We start from the raw sequence: 17,273 nt of genomic DNA, 5'->3' as shown, positions 1-17,273 counted from the left end.
AAAAAAAAAAAAAAAGAGTTCTGGTGGTAGGGGAGGAGACTGGGTTAGGGTTGAGGATGATAAATGGGGAATGAAATTTCATAAGTATTCTATTATGATCATTTATTTGGATATTTGTATTAGATTTGGTCAATGGGGACTTCTGGGCTGATGGCTCTGTTTTTGTTTTTTAATGTATCCTATCATTCTTTGAGCACTTCCTTGCTTTCTGGCACAGCAAAATGTCCAGGCTCATCTTTTACCTTCCCAACCCTAGTCCTAAAATCAGCCATTTCTCCAAAGGAATAGCCTTGATTCCTTTTATTGGTGGAATATGCTACTTCAAAACCATGCTCTGAGTGATAGGGCATTGCCACCACTCTATCTTTGCTTTTAGGCCCTTTCAGCAGATACACATGTACACACGTGTACACATACTTAAAAGCATGAGTTAATATTGATAACCACCAACTCCAGTCCAGCACAAGAGTTACTTCAGTCTTTTTCTTTTCCGTATTTGTACCTGCCTTCTCCAGCGGTGAGAATCGTGACTCCCATTAATGTCAATGTATTTGCTCATGTACTCAGTCTTAGAAAATAGAGTTATTTCAGGATTGATAATCCATATCAATGTGAATAAGTAAACTTCTAGCTACAGTTCAATATTTGTTTAAAAATCTTCTTGTCTTTTGTATTTAATTGAAGTAGTGTGTTTGTAAGTTACTTGAGTTAAATACTTTTCTGCTTCAATGTGGTTATGTTACTCATTTTCACAAAACTATTTTAATATACTTAGGCTCGCATGTTTATTTCTATTCTAAGTTTTTTTCCCTTTATATTTTGAGTTTGTGAAGCATTAACATAGTTCAAAAAGGTATCCTTCATGAAGTGTCACTCCCCACTCCATCCCTTCTACCCTTCCTCCACCACACCATTTCTACTCACCCCATATGAAGTTGTACAATCATCACCACTATTTATTTCCATGACATTTTCATCACCCCAAAATGAAACTCCATCACATTAGCAGTGACTCCCCATTTCCCCTTCCTTCCAGTCCCTCGAATCACTGCTGTCTCTGTGGCTTTGCCTGTTCTATACATCTCATATGAGAAGTGGTACCCATTGTGGTTTTGATTTGTATTTCCCTACTGACTGATGATGGTGAGCCTCTTTTCATGTGCTTATTGGTCACTGGCATATCTTCTTTGGGAAATGTCTGGTAGATGTTTCCCCTATTTGTATTTGGGGTTATCTTTATTGTTGAGTTGTAACAGTTGAGCTTATTTTGTACTTTGCTCAGCTTGTTTCTGCTTTGGCCAATGAGAGCGCTTTCATGTTGGTTCCTGTGTCTTTTGGGCATATTTCTGTCCTTTAAAGTTTTTTGTGCATTCTCTTACATTTTGGTTCTTGACTCTTGTATTTTCCATGCCCTGATAATGGTTGTTGAGCACTAAGATTTTTCAATGCTTAATTAATTTCACTTCTTAGGAAATTATTGTTCATATTTGACCTCCTTCCCCATTCTACTTGCCCTCATCTCTTGGCAGGGGGAGAATGTAAAACAAATCACTTAACTCATTTTTGATCTTCCCTTTTGTTGAAAAACAGGTATTGAGAGAAAAAAGAATTCCTCCCTGGATGGAGGTGGCTCTTATCCCCATGACAGGAAAACCCAGTCTGTACCCAGGACTATTCCTTTTCACCACTCCTTGTAGACTGGTACGGCCTGTGCAAAACTTGGAATTGGGCAAAGCAGAACTAATTGGAACTATGGAACAGGTACCTGGAGCATATGTGATGGATGGGTGTATATGGTCAAGAGTATTAAAATATTGTTATCATTATTATAACAATCAGCTATTTTAAAAGAAAGTCAAAACTTACTTTTTACCTTAGTGACCAGCACTAAACAGTTCATCTGTTTTATCTCATCAAATCGGCTAGAGAGGGTTAGTGGTCACATTACCTCCTTCCTTTCTGGCCCAGTTCCCAAAGTGCCTTTGCCCCCAGATCTGCCTCAGGTGGTGAGATTGACACATTCCATAGACTTACTTATGCACTTTGTGCTCCTTCTTCCTATTCCCCATCACAATTAGACTAATGCAGATTTAGAATGAAATACATAAAGTGAGTGCTTTCTAACTGGAAGCTTCCCTGCACCTCACCATGGATCTCTGCAGGGTTCATGAGGCTGATAGGGAAGGTTTTATTTCAAGTCTTTAAACACTAAACATTGTGAAATAGTACGAGTTAACATGTTGGCAGTCATTTTGTGGCTTGAATTTCCTTATCTTTTCATCCTTTCTAGATCTTCATGAACATTGCTATCTTTGAGGATGAGGTTTTTGCTGGAGTTACTACACACCAGGAGCTCTTCCCTCACAGTTTGCTGAGTGTGATCGCCAACTTCATCCCTTTCTCTGATCACAACCAGAGTCCACGGAACATGTACCAGTGCCAGATGGGTAAGGCGGGATGGAGGATGGTGGTAATCACACTGAGAGAAGAAAGGCACTTGTAACTTTTTATTTTGAAACAATTTCAGACTTAACAAAATGTTGCTAGAATGATACAAAGACGCCTCCTATAAACTCTTGAAACTTAGGTCACTGCTAACATTTTGCCCCATTTGCACTGTTTTTCCATTTGAAGTTGCAGACATGATGCCTCGTTAGTCCCAAATACTTTAGTGTATAGTTTTTCAGAACAAAGGTTTTCACTTACACAGTTATCAAAATCAGAAATTTAACACTGATAGTATTATGGTATTTTATAGTCATTATTCTGTTACCAGTTGTCCCAAAATTGTGGTTTATGGTGATTTTTTCTGTGCATTACCCATTCTAAGATCACACATTGTATTTAGTTGTCATGTAACAAAGTTATTCACCCCTTCTTACTCCCCATTGATCTTGAAGTTCATATGTATCCTTTCCATTTACCTTTTTATGCTTTAATGCATTTTATGTTCATAAACCAGGGTTAGAATTTATGTTGTATACATCACATCTATGGTATTATAACATAAATGGTATTACACTGAATGTGTCATACTGTACTTTTTCCCCACTCAACATTGTTTCCAGTCTGGTCATGTTGATACATGAAGGTAGACTTCATTTTCACAGCTGTGTAGTATTCTATAGTAAAAACCACCATGATTTGCTTATTCATTCCTCTACTGATAAATATTAGTTGTTCCAATTTTATATTTCACCTTTACAGTCAAGCAAACCCTCTAAAAAATACTATGGTGTTTTTTTCTTTCCTGTAGGTAAACAAACTATGGGCTTTCCACTTCTTACTTACCAAGACAGATCAGATAATAAACTGTATCGTCTTCAGACTCCACAGAGTCCTTTAGTCAGACCATACATGTATGATTATTATGACATGGATAACTATCCCATTGGGACAAATGCCATCGTTGCTGTTATTTCTTACACTGGCTATGATATGGAAGATGCCATGGTAAGATTTATCACAGGAGTTGTGGCTGTGGCTCCATTCTTCTCTAAGCTTTTTGTATGTTGTGAGATAACTAGAGAATTTACTGCTATGTCCCAGTGTGTCAGGCATTTGGCACATGAGCATTCTGTTAAATGGTTGGTTCCTGGTCTTGGCTGAATGTGGGTAAGCATTAAAGGATATTTACTAAATATTTAAATATGCTGATATCTGCATGTCTGAATGTATAATGTAAGTAAATTTTGAATAAATATAAAAGCTGACTTGGATATATCTACCTTTTACGTTCATGAATGATTAGGTTTTAAGCCATTTATGTGTTTGGGTTTTTAATAGTATAGGTAACTTGGATAATGGGGGGATAGTTTTAAAATTGAGCACCAGTTATTCTAACCTAAGTTTTACTATCTTTGTAACCAGCTTTATTTTTAAAATCCTCATTTGGCTCCAGTCTCATGATTCTTTGACTTTTCAGATTGTGAATAAGGCCTCTTGGGAACGAGGCTTTGCCCATGGGAGTGTGTACAAGTCTGAGTTCATTGATCTGTCTGAAAAAATTAAACAAGGAGATGATAGTCTGGTGTTTGGAGTCAAACCTGGTGATCCACGGATTTTGCAGAAATTAGATGACGATGGGTTGCCGTTTATTGGAGCGCAGTTACAGTATGGAGACCCGTATTACAGCTACCTCAACCTCAATACTGGGGAAAGCTTTGTGGCATACTATAAGTGAGTGTGGATATATGTGCTGTTTTAGCAAAGGTTTTTTCTAAGAATTGCTAAAGGTCAATTTAACAAATTTGGTGGGGGAGGGGGGGAGTAGTAGCTCACGGTCAGTCTTACCTGAATTTGGCATTGCTTAAATGAGGCAAGAAAGTTCTCGTCTGTTGTACTGCCTTTGTTTGTCTAACTTACTGTCTGTCAAAATTTAGAGTTATCTGTGATTTATTTTAAAGTAGATTATTTAGACTTTTTCTCACACATGTTGTTAGGAATATTTCCTAGCTAAAATGTTGAGTTCATTATTGCTCTTAGTAAATTTTTACTTTGGCTTATTTTACAACAGAATTGGTCAACTGTAGGTCTTCATAATAATTTTTCAGTTGCCCGTGCTCCTAGTTTTCCCGCAGATGAACATAATTTCGTAGTGAGCATATCCCTATGCATGAATACTTTTAGGGAAACCAACTCAATTTGTTTTAGGGAACGGAGGTAAGAATATGTTTTGTTAGTAAGACAATAATTGTATCGGCAAAACTTAAGTATCTCTATGAGTTTAAACAAATAGTTTGACTTTTTATATGGTGTACTTTTTCCTAGGAGTAAAGAAAATTGTGTTGTGGATAACATCAAAGTGTGTAGTAATGACAGTGGAAGTGGAAAATTCAAATGTGTTTGCATCACCATGAGAGTCCCTCGGAATCCAACTATCGGAGATAAATTTGCCAGTCGTCATGGGCAGAAGGGCATTTTGAGCAGGTTGTGGCCAGCTGAGGACATGCCTTTTACTGAGAGTGGGATGGTCCCAGACATTCTATTTAATCCTCATGGTTTTCCATCCCGTATGACCATTGGCATGCTGATTGAGAGTATGGCGGGGAAGTCTGCAGCTTTGCACGGTCTCTGTCATGATGCTACACCCTTCATCTTTTCAGAGGAGAACTCGGCCTTAGAATACTTTGGTGAGATGTTAAAGGCTGCTGGCTACAATTTCTATGGCACTGAGAGATTGTATAGTGGCATCAGTGGGCTAGAACTGCAAGCAGACATTTTCATAGGCGTGGTTTATTATCAACGTCTACGCCACATGGTCTCTGACAAGTTTCAAGTTAGAACAACAGGAGCCAGAGACAAAGTCACCAACCAGCCTATTGGGGGAAGAAATGTCCAGGGTGGAATCCGTTTTGGAGAGATGGAGCGTGATGCTCTTTTAGCCCATGGTACATCTTTTCTCCTTCATGACCGCCTCTTCAACTGCTCTGACCGTTCAGTAGCCCACGTGTGTGTCAAGTGTGGTAGCTTACTCTCTCCACTGCTGGAGAAGCCACCCCCTTCTTGGTCTACCATGCGCAACAGAAAATACAACTGCAGTCTTTGTAATCGAAGTGACACTATCGACACTGTTTCTGTGCCTTACGTTTTTCGGTATTTTGTAGCAGAACTGGCAGCTATGAACATCAAAGTGAAGTTGGATGTTGTTTAACTTGATGATGGTCTTTTGGTTTAGGAGCTGTGTCAGATGAAAATAAAATGTAAGTTTAATTTTATGAAGACAATTATTTAGGTTACTTCACAGGGGACATCAGGCTCTACTGGCATGACATACTACTCAAAATCATTGTTCTATATCCTAGTTCCTTGAATAATGACTGGGGTCTTAAAAGCTTGTAAGCAGCCATCTAGATGCAATAATTGGTCTCTCCACACCCAGAGCAAAGAAGAAAGAAGAAAACCAAAGATGCATGGACACAGTCCAGGGGACTAGTGGACCATGCAAACCTCAGCCTATATGACCTTGAGACCAGAAGACCTAGATGGTGCCTGGCTATCACTGTCATCCACTCAGGAAGGGGTCAGGGCAGGAGATCCTGGATAGAGTGGGAGGACAATGTGAACAAAACTCAAAATCATAAAAAAAAACAACAGACTTACAGGTCTAGTAGAGACTGGGGAAACCCCCAAGACTGTGGCCCCCAGGGCCCTTTCAGGCCTGGAATTGAACTAATTCCTTTGGCTTCCAGCCAAATAGGCATATAAGATGAACATTTGCACAGGTTGATAGCTCAGGGCAAGAATCCATAGAAAGAAGGATACAGGGAAAAGGTAACCACAGGGAGAAAGTGGGAAGAGAGCTGTTACATTGTGGGGACTGCAGTCGTTGTCATGAAATGAAATGTGTATGAACTGCTGAATGCAAAATGAATTTGCTTTGTAAACTTTGACCCAAATCACAGTTTAAAAAATATATATATAGTTATTTTGAGGTTTTTCAGGAATGTTACAACTCTGAATTAAGACCTGGGAACTGACAGTTCAAGGCTTCTCAGCCTTAAACACAGGCTGGTATAATAACTACTAAAACTTATTTTCACTGTATTTGTTCAAAGGAATTCCTAGGTGGTGCAAACAGTTAAGTGCTTGCCTACTAGCCGGAAGGTTGGCAGTTCATACTTACCCAGAACCATCTTGGAACACAAGCGTGGCAGTCTGCCTTGGAAATCATATGGTGTGGTTTTACTCTGCACATTTGGGGTTGCCATGAGTTGAAATTGACTCGATGGCAACTAACAACATTGTTGAAGGTCAGGAATTAAAAATCAATTGAATCAATAGATTGTTTTAAACACTTGCACAGTTGTCTTTTAAAATGACATATTGATACACAGAGGAGTATACAGGGGAAAATCTCTTTTTTCAACCTGTCCTGTCTTCTGGTTCCCTGTACCCTGCTTCAACAGTGCATGACTATCGCATGTTTATTTGCATATCTAGAGCAGAGCAGTCAAGCAGAAATAATGAAAGCTATATATTTTTTGTCTTGCCTTCCCCTTCACCCAGGTTATGTGTCTATCTTCTAGTTAGTGGTTTGCCCTCCCTGCCTTATCCACCCCTGGTAACCATCAAAGAATGTTTCTTTTTTTGTGAACTTCTTTTTGACTTTTTACAACAGTGGTCTCATATGATATTTGTTCTTTTGTGATTGACTAATGTGATTCCATATAATGTCCTTGAAGTTCATCCACGTTATGAGGTGTTTCACAGATTCATTTATTGTTCTTTAACGTTGCATAGTATTACATTATGTGTATGTATCATAGTTTGTTGCTCCATTCATGCAATGATGAACATTTAGGTTGTTCCCATCTTTTTACTATTGTTAGTAAGGCTGCAATGAACATGCATGTGCATATGTCTTTTTGTGTCATGGCTCTTATTTCTGTAGGATATATTCCTAGTAGAATTACCAGATCATACGGTATTCTAATTCTATCTTTTTAAGGAAGCACCATAGCATTTTCCACAGTGGTCACACCATTTTACAGTCCTACCAACAGTGTATGAGGGTTCCGGTCTCTCTACACTTTCCCAGCATTTGTTTTCTGTTTTTTGAATTTGGCTATTAGTCCTGAAGTAAGGTGGAATCTCATTGTTGTTTTGCTTTATATATCCATAATAGCTAATGATTATGAACATTTCTTCATGTGTGTGTTTGCTGCCTGAATATCATCTTTGATGAAGTATCTGTTCATGTAATCTACCCACTTTTTAACTGGATTATTTCTCTGTCTGTTGTTGAAGTGTTGAAGTTTTCTATAAATTTTAGAGATTGGTCCCTTGTCCAAAAGGTTGTTGCCAAAAATGTTTTTCCCAGTCTGTGGGTTCTCTTTTTATTCTTTTGGTAAAATCTTTTGATGTACATAAGCACCTAATTTTAGGAGGTCCCAGTCATCTGTTTTGTCTTCTGGTATTTATAATTTTAGTTATGTTTGATGGTATATTTTTGCCCTGAATGAGGGCCCCTAAGTTTGTCCTTATTTTTTCTTTGATAGTCTTTATGGTTTACGTTCAGGTGTTTGACCCAACTAAGTTCATTTTTGTATATGGTGTTAGATGTGGGTCCTGTTCCATTTTTCTGCAAACAATACTAAGTTTTGCCAGAACCATTTATTAGACTTTCTCTTTTTCATCTAATGAGTTTCAGCCCTTTGTCAAAGATCAGCTGCTCACAGGTGGATGGATTTACTTCTGGGTTCTCATTAGTCTGTGTGTCTGTGGGTAGTAGGCTTTGAGATTAGGGAGTCTAAGGCCTCCTATTTTGTTGTTCTTCTACACTTAGTTTTTCCTGCATAATTTATATTGAGCTGCTTTCCTATCAGTTTATATGGTGCTTCTGTTCAATTGCTTCTCTATCTTCTGTATTTTTGTGTACAGTAGTTTATTGTACGGATGTACCGTAATGCTGAAAGAACTGAGGGAAAAATTTAAGCCTTGAATAGCAAAATTGAAAGATTACATGGGCAATATGCTGAATGATGCAGGAAGCATTAAAAGATGATGGATGGAATACATGGAGTCACTATACCAAAAAGAACTGGTCGATGATCATCCATTTCAGGAGGTGGCATATGATCAAGAACCAATGGTATTGAAAGAAGAAGTCAAAGCTGCACTGAAGGAATTGGTGAAAAAAAGGCCCGGGAATTAATGGAGTATCCATTGAGATGTTTCAACAAATGGATGCTGCGCTGGAGGCACTCAGTTGGCTAGGCCAAGAGATTTGGAAGACAGCTACCTGGCCAACTGACTGGAAGAGATCCATATTTATACCTATCCCAAAGAAAGATGATCCCACAGAAAGTGAAAATTATGGAAAAATATCATTAATATCACACGCAAGTAAAATCTTACTGAAGATAATTCAAAAATGGTTGCAGCATTATATGGACAGAGAACTTCCAGAAAAGCAAGCTGGATTCAGAAGGGGACATGGAACGAGAGTTATCACAGCTAATGTCAGATGTATCTTGGATGAAAGCAAAGAATACCAGAAGGTGTTTATTTGTGTTTTGTTGACTATGCAAAGGCATTTGATTGTGTGGATCATAACAGATTATGGATAACACTGAGAAGAATGAGAATTCCAGAACACTTAATTGTGTACTCATGAGGAACCTGTACATAGACCAGGAGGAGGCTGTTGTTTGAACAGTACAGGGGGGATACTGCATGGTTTAAAATCAGGAAGGGAGTATGTTAGGGTTGTATCCTTTCACCTTACTTACTCAATCTGTACACTGAGCAGATAATCCAAGAAGCTACACTATGAAGAAGAACGTGGCATCAGGATTGGAAGAAGACTTATTAACAACCTACGATATGCAGATGACACAACTTTGCTTGCTGAAAGTGAGGATGACTTAGAGCACTTACTGATGAAGATTAAAGACTACATTCTACAGTATGTATTACACCTCAACATAAAGAAAACAAAAATACAACTGGACCAATAAGCAGCATCACGCTAGATGGAGAAAAGATTGAAGTTGTCAAAGACTTCTTATTACTTGGTTCTACAGTCAATGCCAGTGGAAGCAGCAGTCCAGACATCAAAAGACGTATTGCATTGGGCAAATCTGTGCAAAAGACCTCTTTCAAGCTCTGAAGAGCAAAGATACCTCCTTGAAGACTAAGATGCGTCTAACCCAAGGCATGGTATTTTCAGTTGCTTCATATGCATGTGAGAGCTGGACAGTGAATAAGGAAAATCAAAGAAGAGTTGATGCTTTTGAGTTGTGGTGTTGGCGAAGAATGCTGAAGGTACTGTGGACTGCTAAAAGAACTAACAAATCTGCCCTGGAAGAAGTGCAGCTGGAATGCTCCTTGGAAGCAATGATGGCCAGACTTCATCTGACTTACTTGGTCCTATTGTCAGAAGGGACCATTCTCTGGAGAAAGATGTCATGCTTGGTAAAATGGAGGGTCAATGAGAGAGGGGAAGGCCCTCAACAAGATGGAATGACATAGTAGCTGCAGCAATGGGCTCAGGTATAGTAGGGATCGTAAGGCTGACACAGGACTGGGCAATGTTTCATTCTGTTGTATGTAAGGTTGCTATGAGTCGGAGATGATTCGATGGCTCATGAGAACAACTACCGTAATGCATATGCCAGTCCCCTATTGATGGATATATATGTATTTTTTTAACTACTACAAGCAGTGTTGACATTGTTGCATATACTGTTGGATAACTGTGCATGCACACGTATAAGAACAAGATGTTTTTTGATGTTAAACATTGCCCTATGATTATCCCTGAGTATGTTATTAGATAACCTGTCACTAATTAAAGCTAGACTGAGAAAAATCTATCCATTCAAGATTTATCCTAGCTTTGCTTCATGAAATAAGTTGAAAAAGTATCTAGACTCTATTGGCTGGTACTTCCTCCTACCATCAGTAGAACCCCAGCTGTAGACTTTCCCAGCCTACTCCATTCTCTGTCCTCCTCAATCCCATAGTTGACATCTATTCAAGTGTCTTAGCTCCATTTGTTTTTTAGCAGCATTAAAAGAGGGTAATCATATTTGGGTGTTTTTTTGTGTTTTTTTTTAACATTTTATTTTGAATTACAGATTTCATAACTAGGAAATTCACATGGGACAATCCACAGAATTCATTTGGGTTTCACCAGTTTTACATGCATGTGTGCACCATTCATTTTTATCACATATAGATTGGTGTACCCACCAACATAAGATACAGAACTATTCCATCACCATAGGGCTCCATAGTGCTTTCTCTCTATAGCCACCCCCACTCCTGTCCCCCATCTCCAAGCCTTGGCAACTGCTAAATTGTTTATGATCTCTATAATTTTTATGTTTTAAGAATACTATGTAAATGGTATTATGTGACTTTATTTACTTTTGTGATTTGGGTGAAGTTTACAGAGCAAATTCGTTTTCCATTTAACAATTCATACATATTTCATTTTGCGATAGTCATTGTAATCCCAATGTAACAGTACTCTTCCACTTCCTCCCTGTGTTTATTATTTCCCTTCGTCCTTCTTTCCTATCCCTTGCTGTCTTAGCTTTATCACTGGGAAATGCTGCCCTTTGATCTCATATGGTTGATGTTGTAATGAGTGCATACCTCCCTGGTATTATTGTTCACATTATAGGACTGTCTGTTGTTTGGTTGAAAGTTGAGCCACAGGAGTGAGTTTAGATCCAGGCTGAAGGGTATCTAAGGGGCATAGTCTTGGGGGTTCCACCAGTCTCTGTCAAACTAGTGAGCCTGCTCTTTTTTATCGTTTTGAGTTTTGTTCCATATTTTTCCCCATCTCTATTCAGGACTTTCTGATGTGATCTCTTTCAGAGCAATTGATAGTGGTAGCTGGGCACCCACTGATTCTCGTCTCAGGGTTATGGAAGCTGAAATTCACAGAGTCCATTAGTCTTCTGGACTAATTGTTTCCATAAATCTTTGATTTTCTTCACTCTTCTTTGTTCCAGATGGGGAGAGACCTACAGTTGTGAGTGTACAGGGGGACAGCAAACTAGGTGTATACCACACTAGCTGGACTACCAACGTTTCCCAGTTGGGTTACAGCAGTTATGGGGACAGAATGAGGAAGCTATATAGTTGGCAAGTCACCTGGGCAGGATCCCTAGCTTTTGATGTGCTGGCCTTCCGGATTGAATCAGGCATCTGCTTAACTATAGATCAAAAGGGGCTCCACCATGGAGTCTTCTGTGTTGACATCCTAGGACCTGCAACAAACGGTCTGGCAGTTACATACTTTTCTAGTTACAATTTTTCTAGTTTTCTGGTTCCTCTCAGTAGGGTATCTTCTCAAAAGAAATATCTGTACACAAGATTGAATGAATTGCTAGATAGGTAGAGACGAGTGTTGATTTGGGTGAAGGGAAGGGCACTATACCAAATGTGAGTGATCAACACTGTGAAATTGGGGAAGAGAAAGACAGAGAGAGGTACAAACAACAAAGATGAGCCCTTTTGCACATACAGAACTGCGTTGTCAGTGATGGCAAACACTGATCTACAGGTGGATAGATGGGTGGACAGGCTGAATGATCAGGTATGTCTATGCAGGGGGGAGTGTGCCCATGACCATGTATAGAGTTGGCAGACAATGTTTCTACAAGCGTATTTGTATGTACTATAAGAATGTCCAAGTGCATTTTACATCAAATTCCAAACTCCTCAAAGTTTTGCAGCCAGAATCTCAGGTCCAACTTCAAGTACTAATGCTTAGTAAACTTCATCCCCTATAAAATGAAACTGGTAGGACTATTTCCATCTTAGGTCTGTTGTGGAAATTAAATGCCATAACTCAAGTTAGGCATTAGTGCCTGTCAGAGAGCAGTAAGTAAAAAACAACTAGGAATGTGTCCACTTAATCAGACCTACATGGGAATCCAAATCATTAGGGTTCCTGATAATCATGAAAGTCAAACATGAGGGACTGATTTTGACAAAAGATTTACCAAAAAAGGTAGTTTGAGGAATTCTTACCCACTTCACAAGTCTTATGTCTAGAGAAATCCCACGGCTTCTATTCCCTTGGATAGTTTGGTCACTGTCAATTTTTATTTCTTTAAATCTACTTAAAAGTTTTCTTTGATGATCAAACCTTTTCTTTTTACTGATATTTTCTCTAAAAGTGCAATGGGCTTATTTGATTTTGATACATTCAAGTACTATCACATTTTTACCGAGTCTCTGAGTTGGTCTCAAACAAATCTCAATGTAATTGGGATATCTGAAGGAAGGCTGGGCAATCTACTTCCATAGTGATACTGCCTCGACAACCCAAGAAGGGGTTGCTATGAGTCAGGGCCGACTCAATGGCACATAACAACAAAGTTATTTAGCTGCAAATTTATGAACAATCTGTTTGATTTGAGAGATGATTAAGTATATTTTTGAGTATTAATTTTACTAATACTCTCAAACATGACTTTTCTACATACATGTATTTTTAAAATTGAAACACATTCTATAGTTGATGGGAGCTCTGGTAGCATAGTGGCTAAAGGCACTTGACTGCTAACCAGAAGGCTGGCGGTTCAAACCCACTAGCCACTCCTTGGAAGGAAGATGGGGCAATCTACATTCGTAGTGATACTGCTTCGGAATCCCAAGGAGGGGTCGCTATGAGTTGGGTCTGACTCAACGGCACATAACAACAACAACTATAGTTGATAATTATATGGCAAGATTAATTTGGCAGATTCTTCCCCACCAACACTTTCTAAACTTACTACTTCTTATAAATAATCTCTCTTCCAATAGAGGAAATTCCAGAGTTTAACCTATATTGCAAACTTACAACAGTGTTCTTAAGAATGCTAAACATTAGCCCCAATTAACTGATAATATTCACTTTGCACCATATTTAAAGATACACATTTATAATTTCCCTATGTACAATGACTAAAATGTTCGATAAACCTGAGAAGTGGGACTTTGCCAGGTATATTTTTGCATTCCTTTATCAAAGGAATGATAGAGTGGCCTTCTTATTACCTCTAGTCTTGTGATTACATCCAGATTCACATAAGAGAAATATGTAATGGTTTAATTTACTCTTCATAACAATAGATCTGGGAGCTCTGATGACATAGTGCCTAAGGCATTTGACTGCTAACCAGAAGGCTGTTAGCTCAAACCTACCAACCACTCCTGGGAAGGAAGACTGGGCTGGAACACTGCCTGGAAACCCAAGGAGGGGTCGCTATGAGTCGGATTCAACTTGATGGCACTGAGGTTGGGTTTTTTAAAAAATAAATAAATCTGGACATACTGCCGCCAAAAAAAAAAAAAAAGAATGGCCAGGTATATAGTAGAGCTGACAAGGTACAAGGTTGTGGTGACTTCCTGGCCACAGCCAGCTACCCTGAAGGAGTGAGTAGTTGGACCTGTGGGCTCAGGACCATGGTCACAGGGGACATCAAGCTCAATTGGCATAACATACTACACAAAAACATTGTTCCATATCCAACTCTGGTGAACATTGACTGGAGTCTTAAAAGCTTACAAGCGGCCATCTAGATGCAATAATAGGTCTCTCCTTGTCCAGAGTAAAGAAGAATGAAGAAAACCAAAGATGCATGGAAACAATCAGTCCAAGGGACTGGTAGACCATGCAATCCTCAGCCTATATGACCATGAGACCAAAAGAACTAGATGGTGCCTGGCTACCACTGTCAACCACTCGGGGGATCTGTGTAGGAGATCCTGGATAGAGTGGGAGAACAATGTAGAACAAAATTCAAAATCATAAAAAAAAAAAAAAAAAAGACCAGGTTTCATAGTTTGATAGAGCCTCGTCAGACCCCTTCAGCTCTGGAATTGAAGTCACTCCTGCGGCTTCCAGCCAAATAAGAGGCAGGCATATGGGCTGAACATTTACATCAGGTAGATACACTACTTGAAACTATCAATCATGGGAGAACAGAAGGGCAGTGTATGCAAAGGGACACAGCTTGGGGGTGGAGTGCATGGAAGGGAAGGGCACAGGGAAGAGGTAACTATGGGGAAGAAGTGGGAAGAGAGCTGTTATATTGGGAATTGCAGTCAAAGTCATGAGACGAAATGTGTATGAACTGCTGTATGGAAAATGAATTTGCTCTGTAAACTTTCACCAAAAGAAAAACAAACCAAACTCACTGCCGTGGAGTCAGATTCCACTCATAGCAACCCCTTCTTGGGTTTCTGAGGCAGTATCACTATGGAAGTAGATTGTCCAACCATCTTTCTGAGGAGTGGATGGTAGGTTTGAACCACCAAACTTCTGGTTAGCAGTAAAATGCCTTAGGTACTACTATGCCATCAGAGCTCCCCCAGATCACGATAAAAATTGAAAAAAAAAGATTGAATGAATGATAGGCATCTCTTAGAGTACTGGTAGAATGCAAATGCCCATTTGCAATATGAGGGAAACACTATACCATAATTCAGTTATATACCATTTAGCTTGATGAATGGGGTGCTGTATGTTTACATCTCCACGAATGAAGAGTTTGTGAATATAAATGAATATACTTCAAAACAAAAGAAGGTGTCTATGAAAGAAAAGACACACAATTTATTTTATGACTTTCTAAAATATCATTAGAATGTAAATATATTTTTTCAGAGAAAAGTGTTATACACAAGATTGAATGAATGGTAGATCACATCTATGAATTGAGTATTTGCATAACAACAATAAATTTACTTAAGGAGACTGAGTGATATGTATTTTGTCTCTTAATGGTTTGTGAACACAAATACATGTATTAAAGTGTTGGCAGAATAAAAGCAAATGTACCTATTAAAAGGAAAGATGTAGAAACAAGATTGAAAGAAAAGTTATCTTCCTATGAATAGACTGTTGGCAGGACGGAAATGAATGTATTCTGAAATAAATAATGTTTTCTATCTCTATGAATGAAGTGTTGATGAACATAAATGATCTACTCAAAAGAAAGGGGTATACACAAGATCAAATGATATAACCCAATTAATGAAGCACTGGAAGAACACATGCAAAAATTCTACTTAAAAGAGTAAATTACATGTTATGCATCTCTGTGAAAAGAGTGTTGGTAGAAAACAAGTAAGTATATACGCTGAAAAGAAGGCTCTATGCGAGTCGGAAATACATGCAATGTATTTCCATGAGTGGAGTCTTACTAGGACACAAGAAAGTATTTACTGACAGGCTACGCACAATCTGAATATAATGTGTATTTCTATAAAGGTAGTATTGACGGAACACAACCTAATGAATGTGTTAAAAGGAAAACGTGTTTTGAATGTTTGAATACATGAATACATGTTTGAATGTTATATCTTTATGAATGGATTGTTGGTAGAACACAAGTTATCACTTGAAATGAAAAAAAACTACTCCCAAATTCAATGCTATGTGATGTACCTCTATGAGTGAATCTACTAAAAGGAAACTTTAATACTCAAGAATGAATAGTAATTTGTATGTGTTTATGAATGAAATTTTAGCACACTCTACCTACTTTTTTAAAAAGAATGTTAAAATCTTGAATTTATTTTATGTTTCTCTGTGATGGAGTTTGGTAGGATACAACTCTGACAAAACAGGAAAAAGCTATTCATAAGGCTGGTATATATGAATGGTACATTGGTAAAACACAAATGAGTATCTCTACTGAAAAGAATGAGCTATGTAAGACTGAATGAGCTAAGAAAAGATTGAATAACTATCTACTCAAGAGAAAATGGTAATCACAAGATTGAACAATATTTTATCTACTCCTATGAATGAAATGTTAGTAGAACGCAAATGTATAAAAGGAAAGCTTTATACACAAGAATGACTGCAGTAACTCTATAAATAGAATGCTAATAGTACATAAACAAGTTTATCTTCAGAAAGAATTTTACTATACACAAAAATTTCATGATATTTGTGTATTTAGAAGTATAGTGTTGGTAACACAAAAACACCACCAGTTAGTGTCTTAAAACGACCACTTATTTTGCTCATGACTTTTTTTTTTGTGGCTCAAAATTAGGTCCTGAAGTTCTTTGTCACTAGCCACCTGGCTAGCCATGGAAAAGGGAATATCAGCTGCGAGGATGTATCCCCTCATTGCTGTCCTCACAGCTGGAGTTTTGACACCTGTTGGGCTCCCCGGGACCTTCCCCCAATTTTATCATGCTTCTATAAACTCAAGATCTGGAGAACGGAAAACTTGCAAATAAAGGTAGCGTCTTAGTTATCTAGTGCTGCTATAACAAAAATACAAGTGGATGGCTTTAATGAACAGAAATTTACTCTCTCACCGTTTAGGAGGCTAGAAGTCCAAATTCAGGGTGCCAGCTCTAGGGGAAAGTCTTTGTCTCCATTCAACATCTGTGGGCCCAGCGTTCCTTGAAGATTGCCATGTGTCTTGGCATCAGTTGTCCCCTGGGTCTAGGAGCTTCTCAGTGCAGGGCCTCCAGAGCTGCAGTCCACTCAACTCTTCTTTCTTGGTGGTAGTCAGGTTCCGCTGATCTCTGCTCACTTGTTGATCCTTTTTATGTCTCAAAACAAATTGACTCTCACAAAAGGACAAATATTGTATTAGTCCGTTATTATAAAAGTTAAGGAAAGGTTTATGTATAGAAGGAAATTTTCTTTGTTGGCTACCACCACAAGAAGGGGAGGGGAGGGGAGGGAACGCTGTTAGATAGGTAGAGATAAGTATTTATTTGGGTGAAGAGAAGGGCAATGTACCAAATGTGAGTGACCAATATGGCAGCACTGAGGATGAGAAAGACATAGAGAG

At 38.5% G+C, this 17,273-nt stretch overlaps 1 protein-coding gene across 1 annotated transcript in view; it reads left to right on the top strand.

Moving 5' to 3' along the window:
• The window catches only part of POLR1B (RNA polymerase I subunit B), a 29,888-nt gene extending 24,235 nt beyond the window's left edge, over nucleotides 1–5,653 (top strand). Inside the window, exons 11-15 of the mRNA XM_007959406.2 lie at nucleotides 1,591–1,761; nucleotides 2,291–2,447; nucleotides 3,257–3,453; nucleotides 3,926–4,179; nucleotides 4,771–5,653. Of these exons, the coding sequence (XP_007957597.1) occupies nucleotides 1,591–1,761; nucleotides 2,291–2,447; nucleotides 3,257–3,453; nucleotides 3,926–4,179; nucleotides 4,771–5,653 (1,662 nt within the window). The remainder of the gene's footprint in view (nucleotides 1–1,590; nucleotides 1,762–2,290; nucleotides 2,448–3,256; nucleotides 3,454–3,925; nucleotides 4,180–4,770) is intronic.
• The last annotated feature ends 11,620 nt before the right edge of the window (nucleotides 5,654–17,273 follow it).

This window comes from Orycteropus afer, unplaced genomic scaffold (assembly GCF_000298275.1).
Source record: "Orycteropus afer afer isolate SDZICR_OR568_19922 unplaced genomic scaffold, OryAfe1.0 scaffold00017, whole genome shotgun sequence".
Lineage (NCBI taxonomy): Eukaryota > Metazoa > Chordata > Mammalia > Tubulidentata > Orycteropodidae > Orycteropus > Orycteropus afer.
The sequence above is the reverse complement of the archived record's forward strand: the minus strand, read 5'-3'. Positions and strand labels throughout refer to the sequence as shown.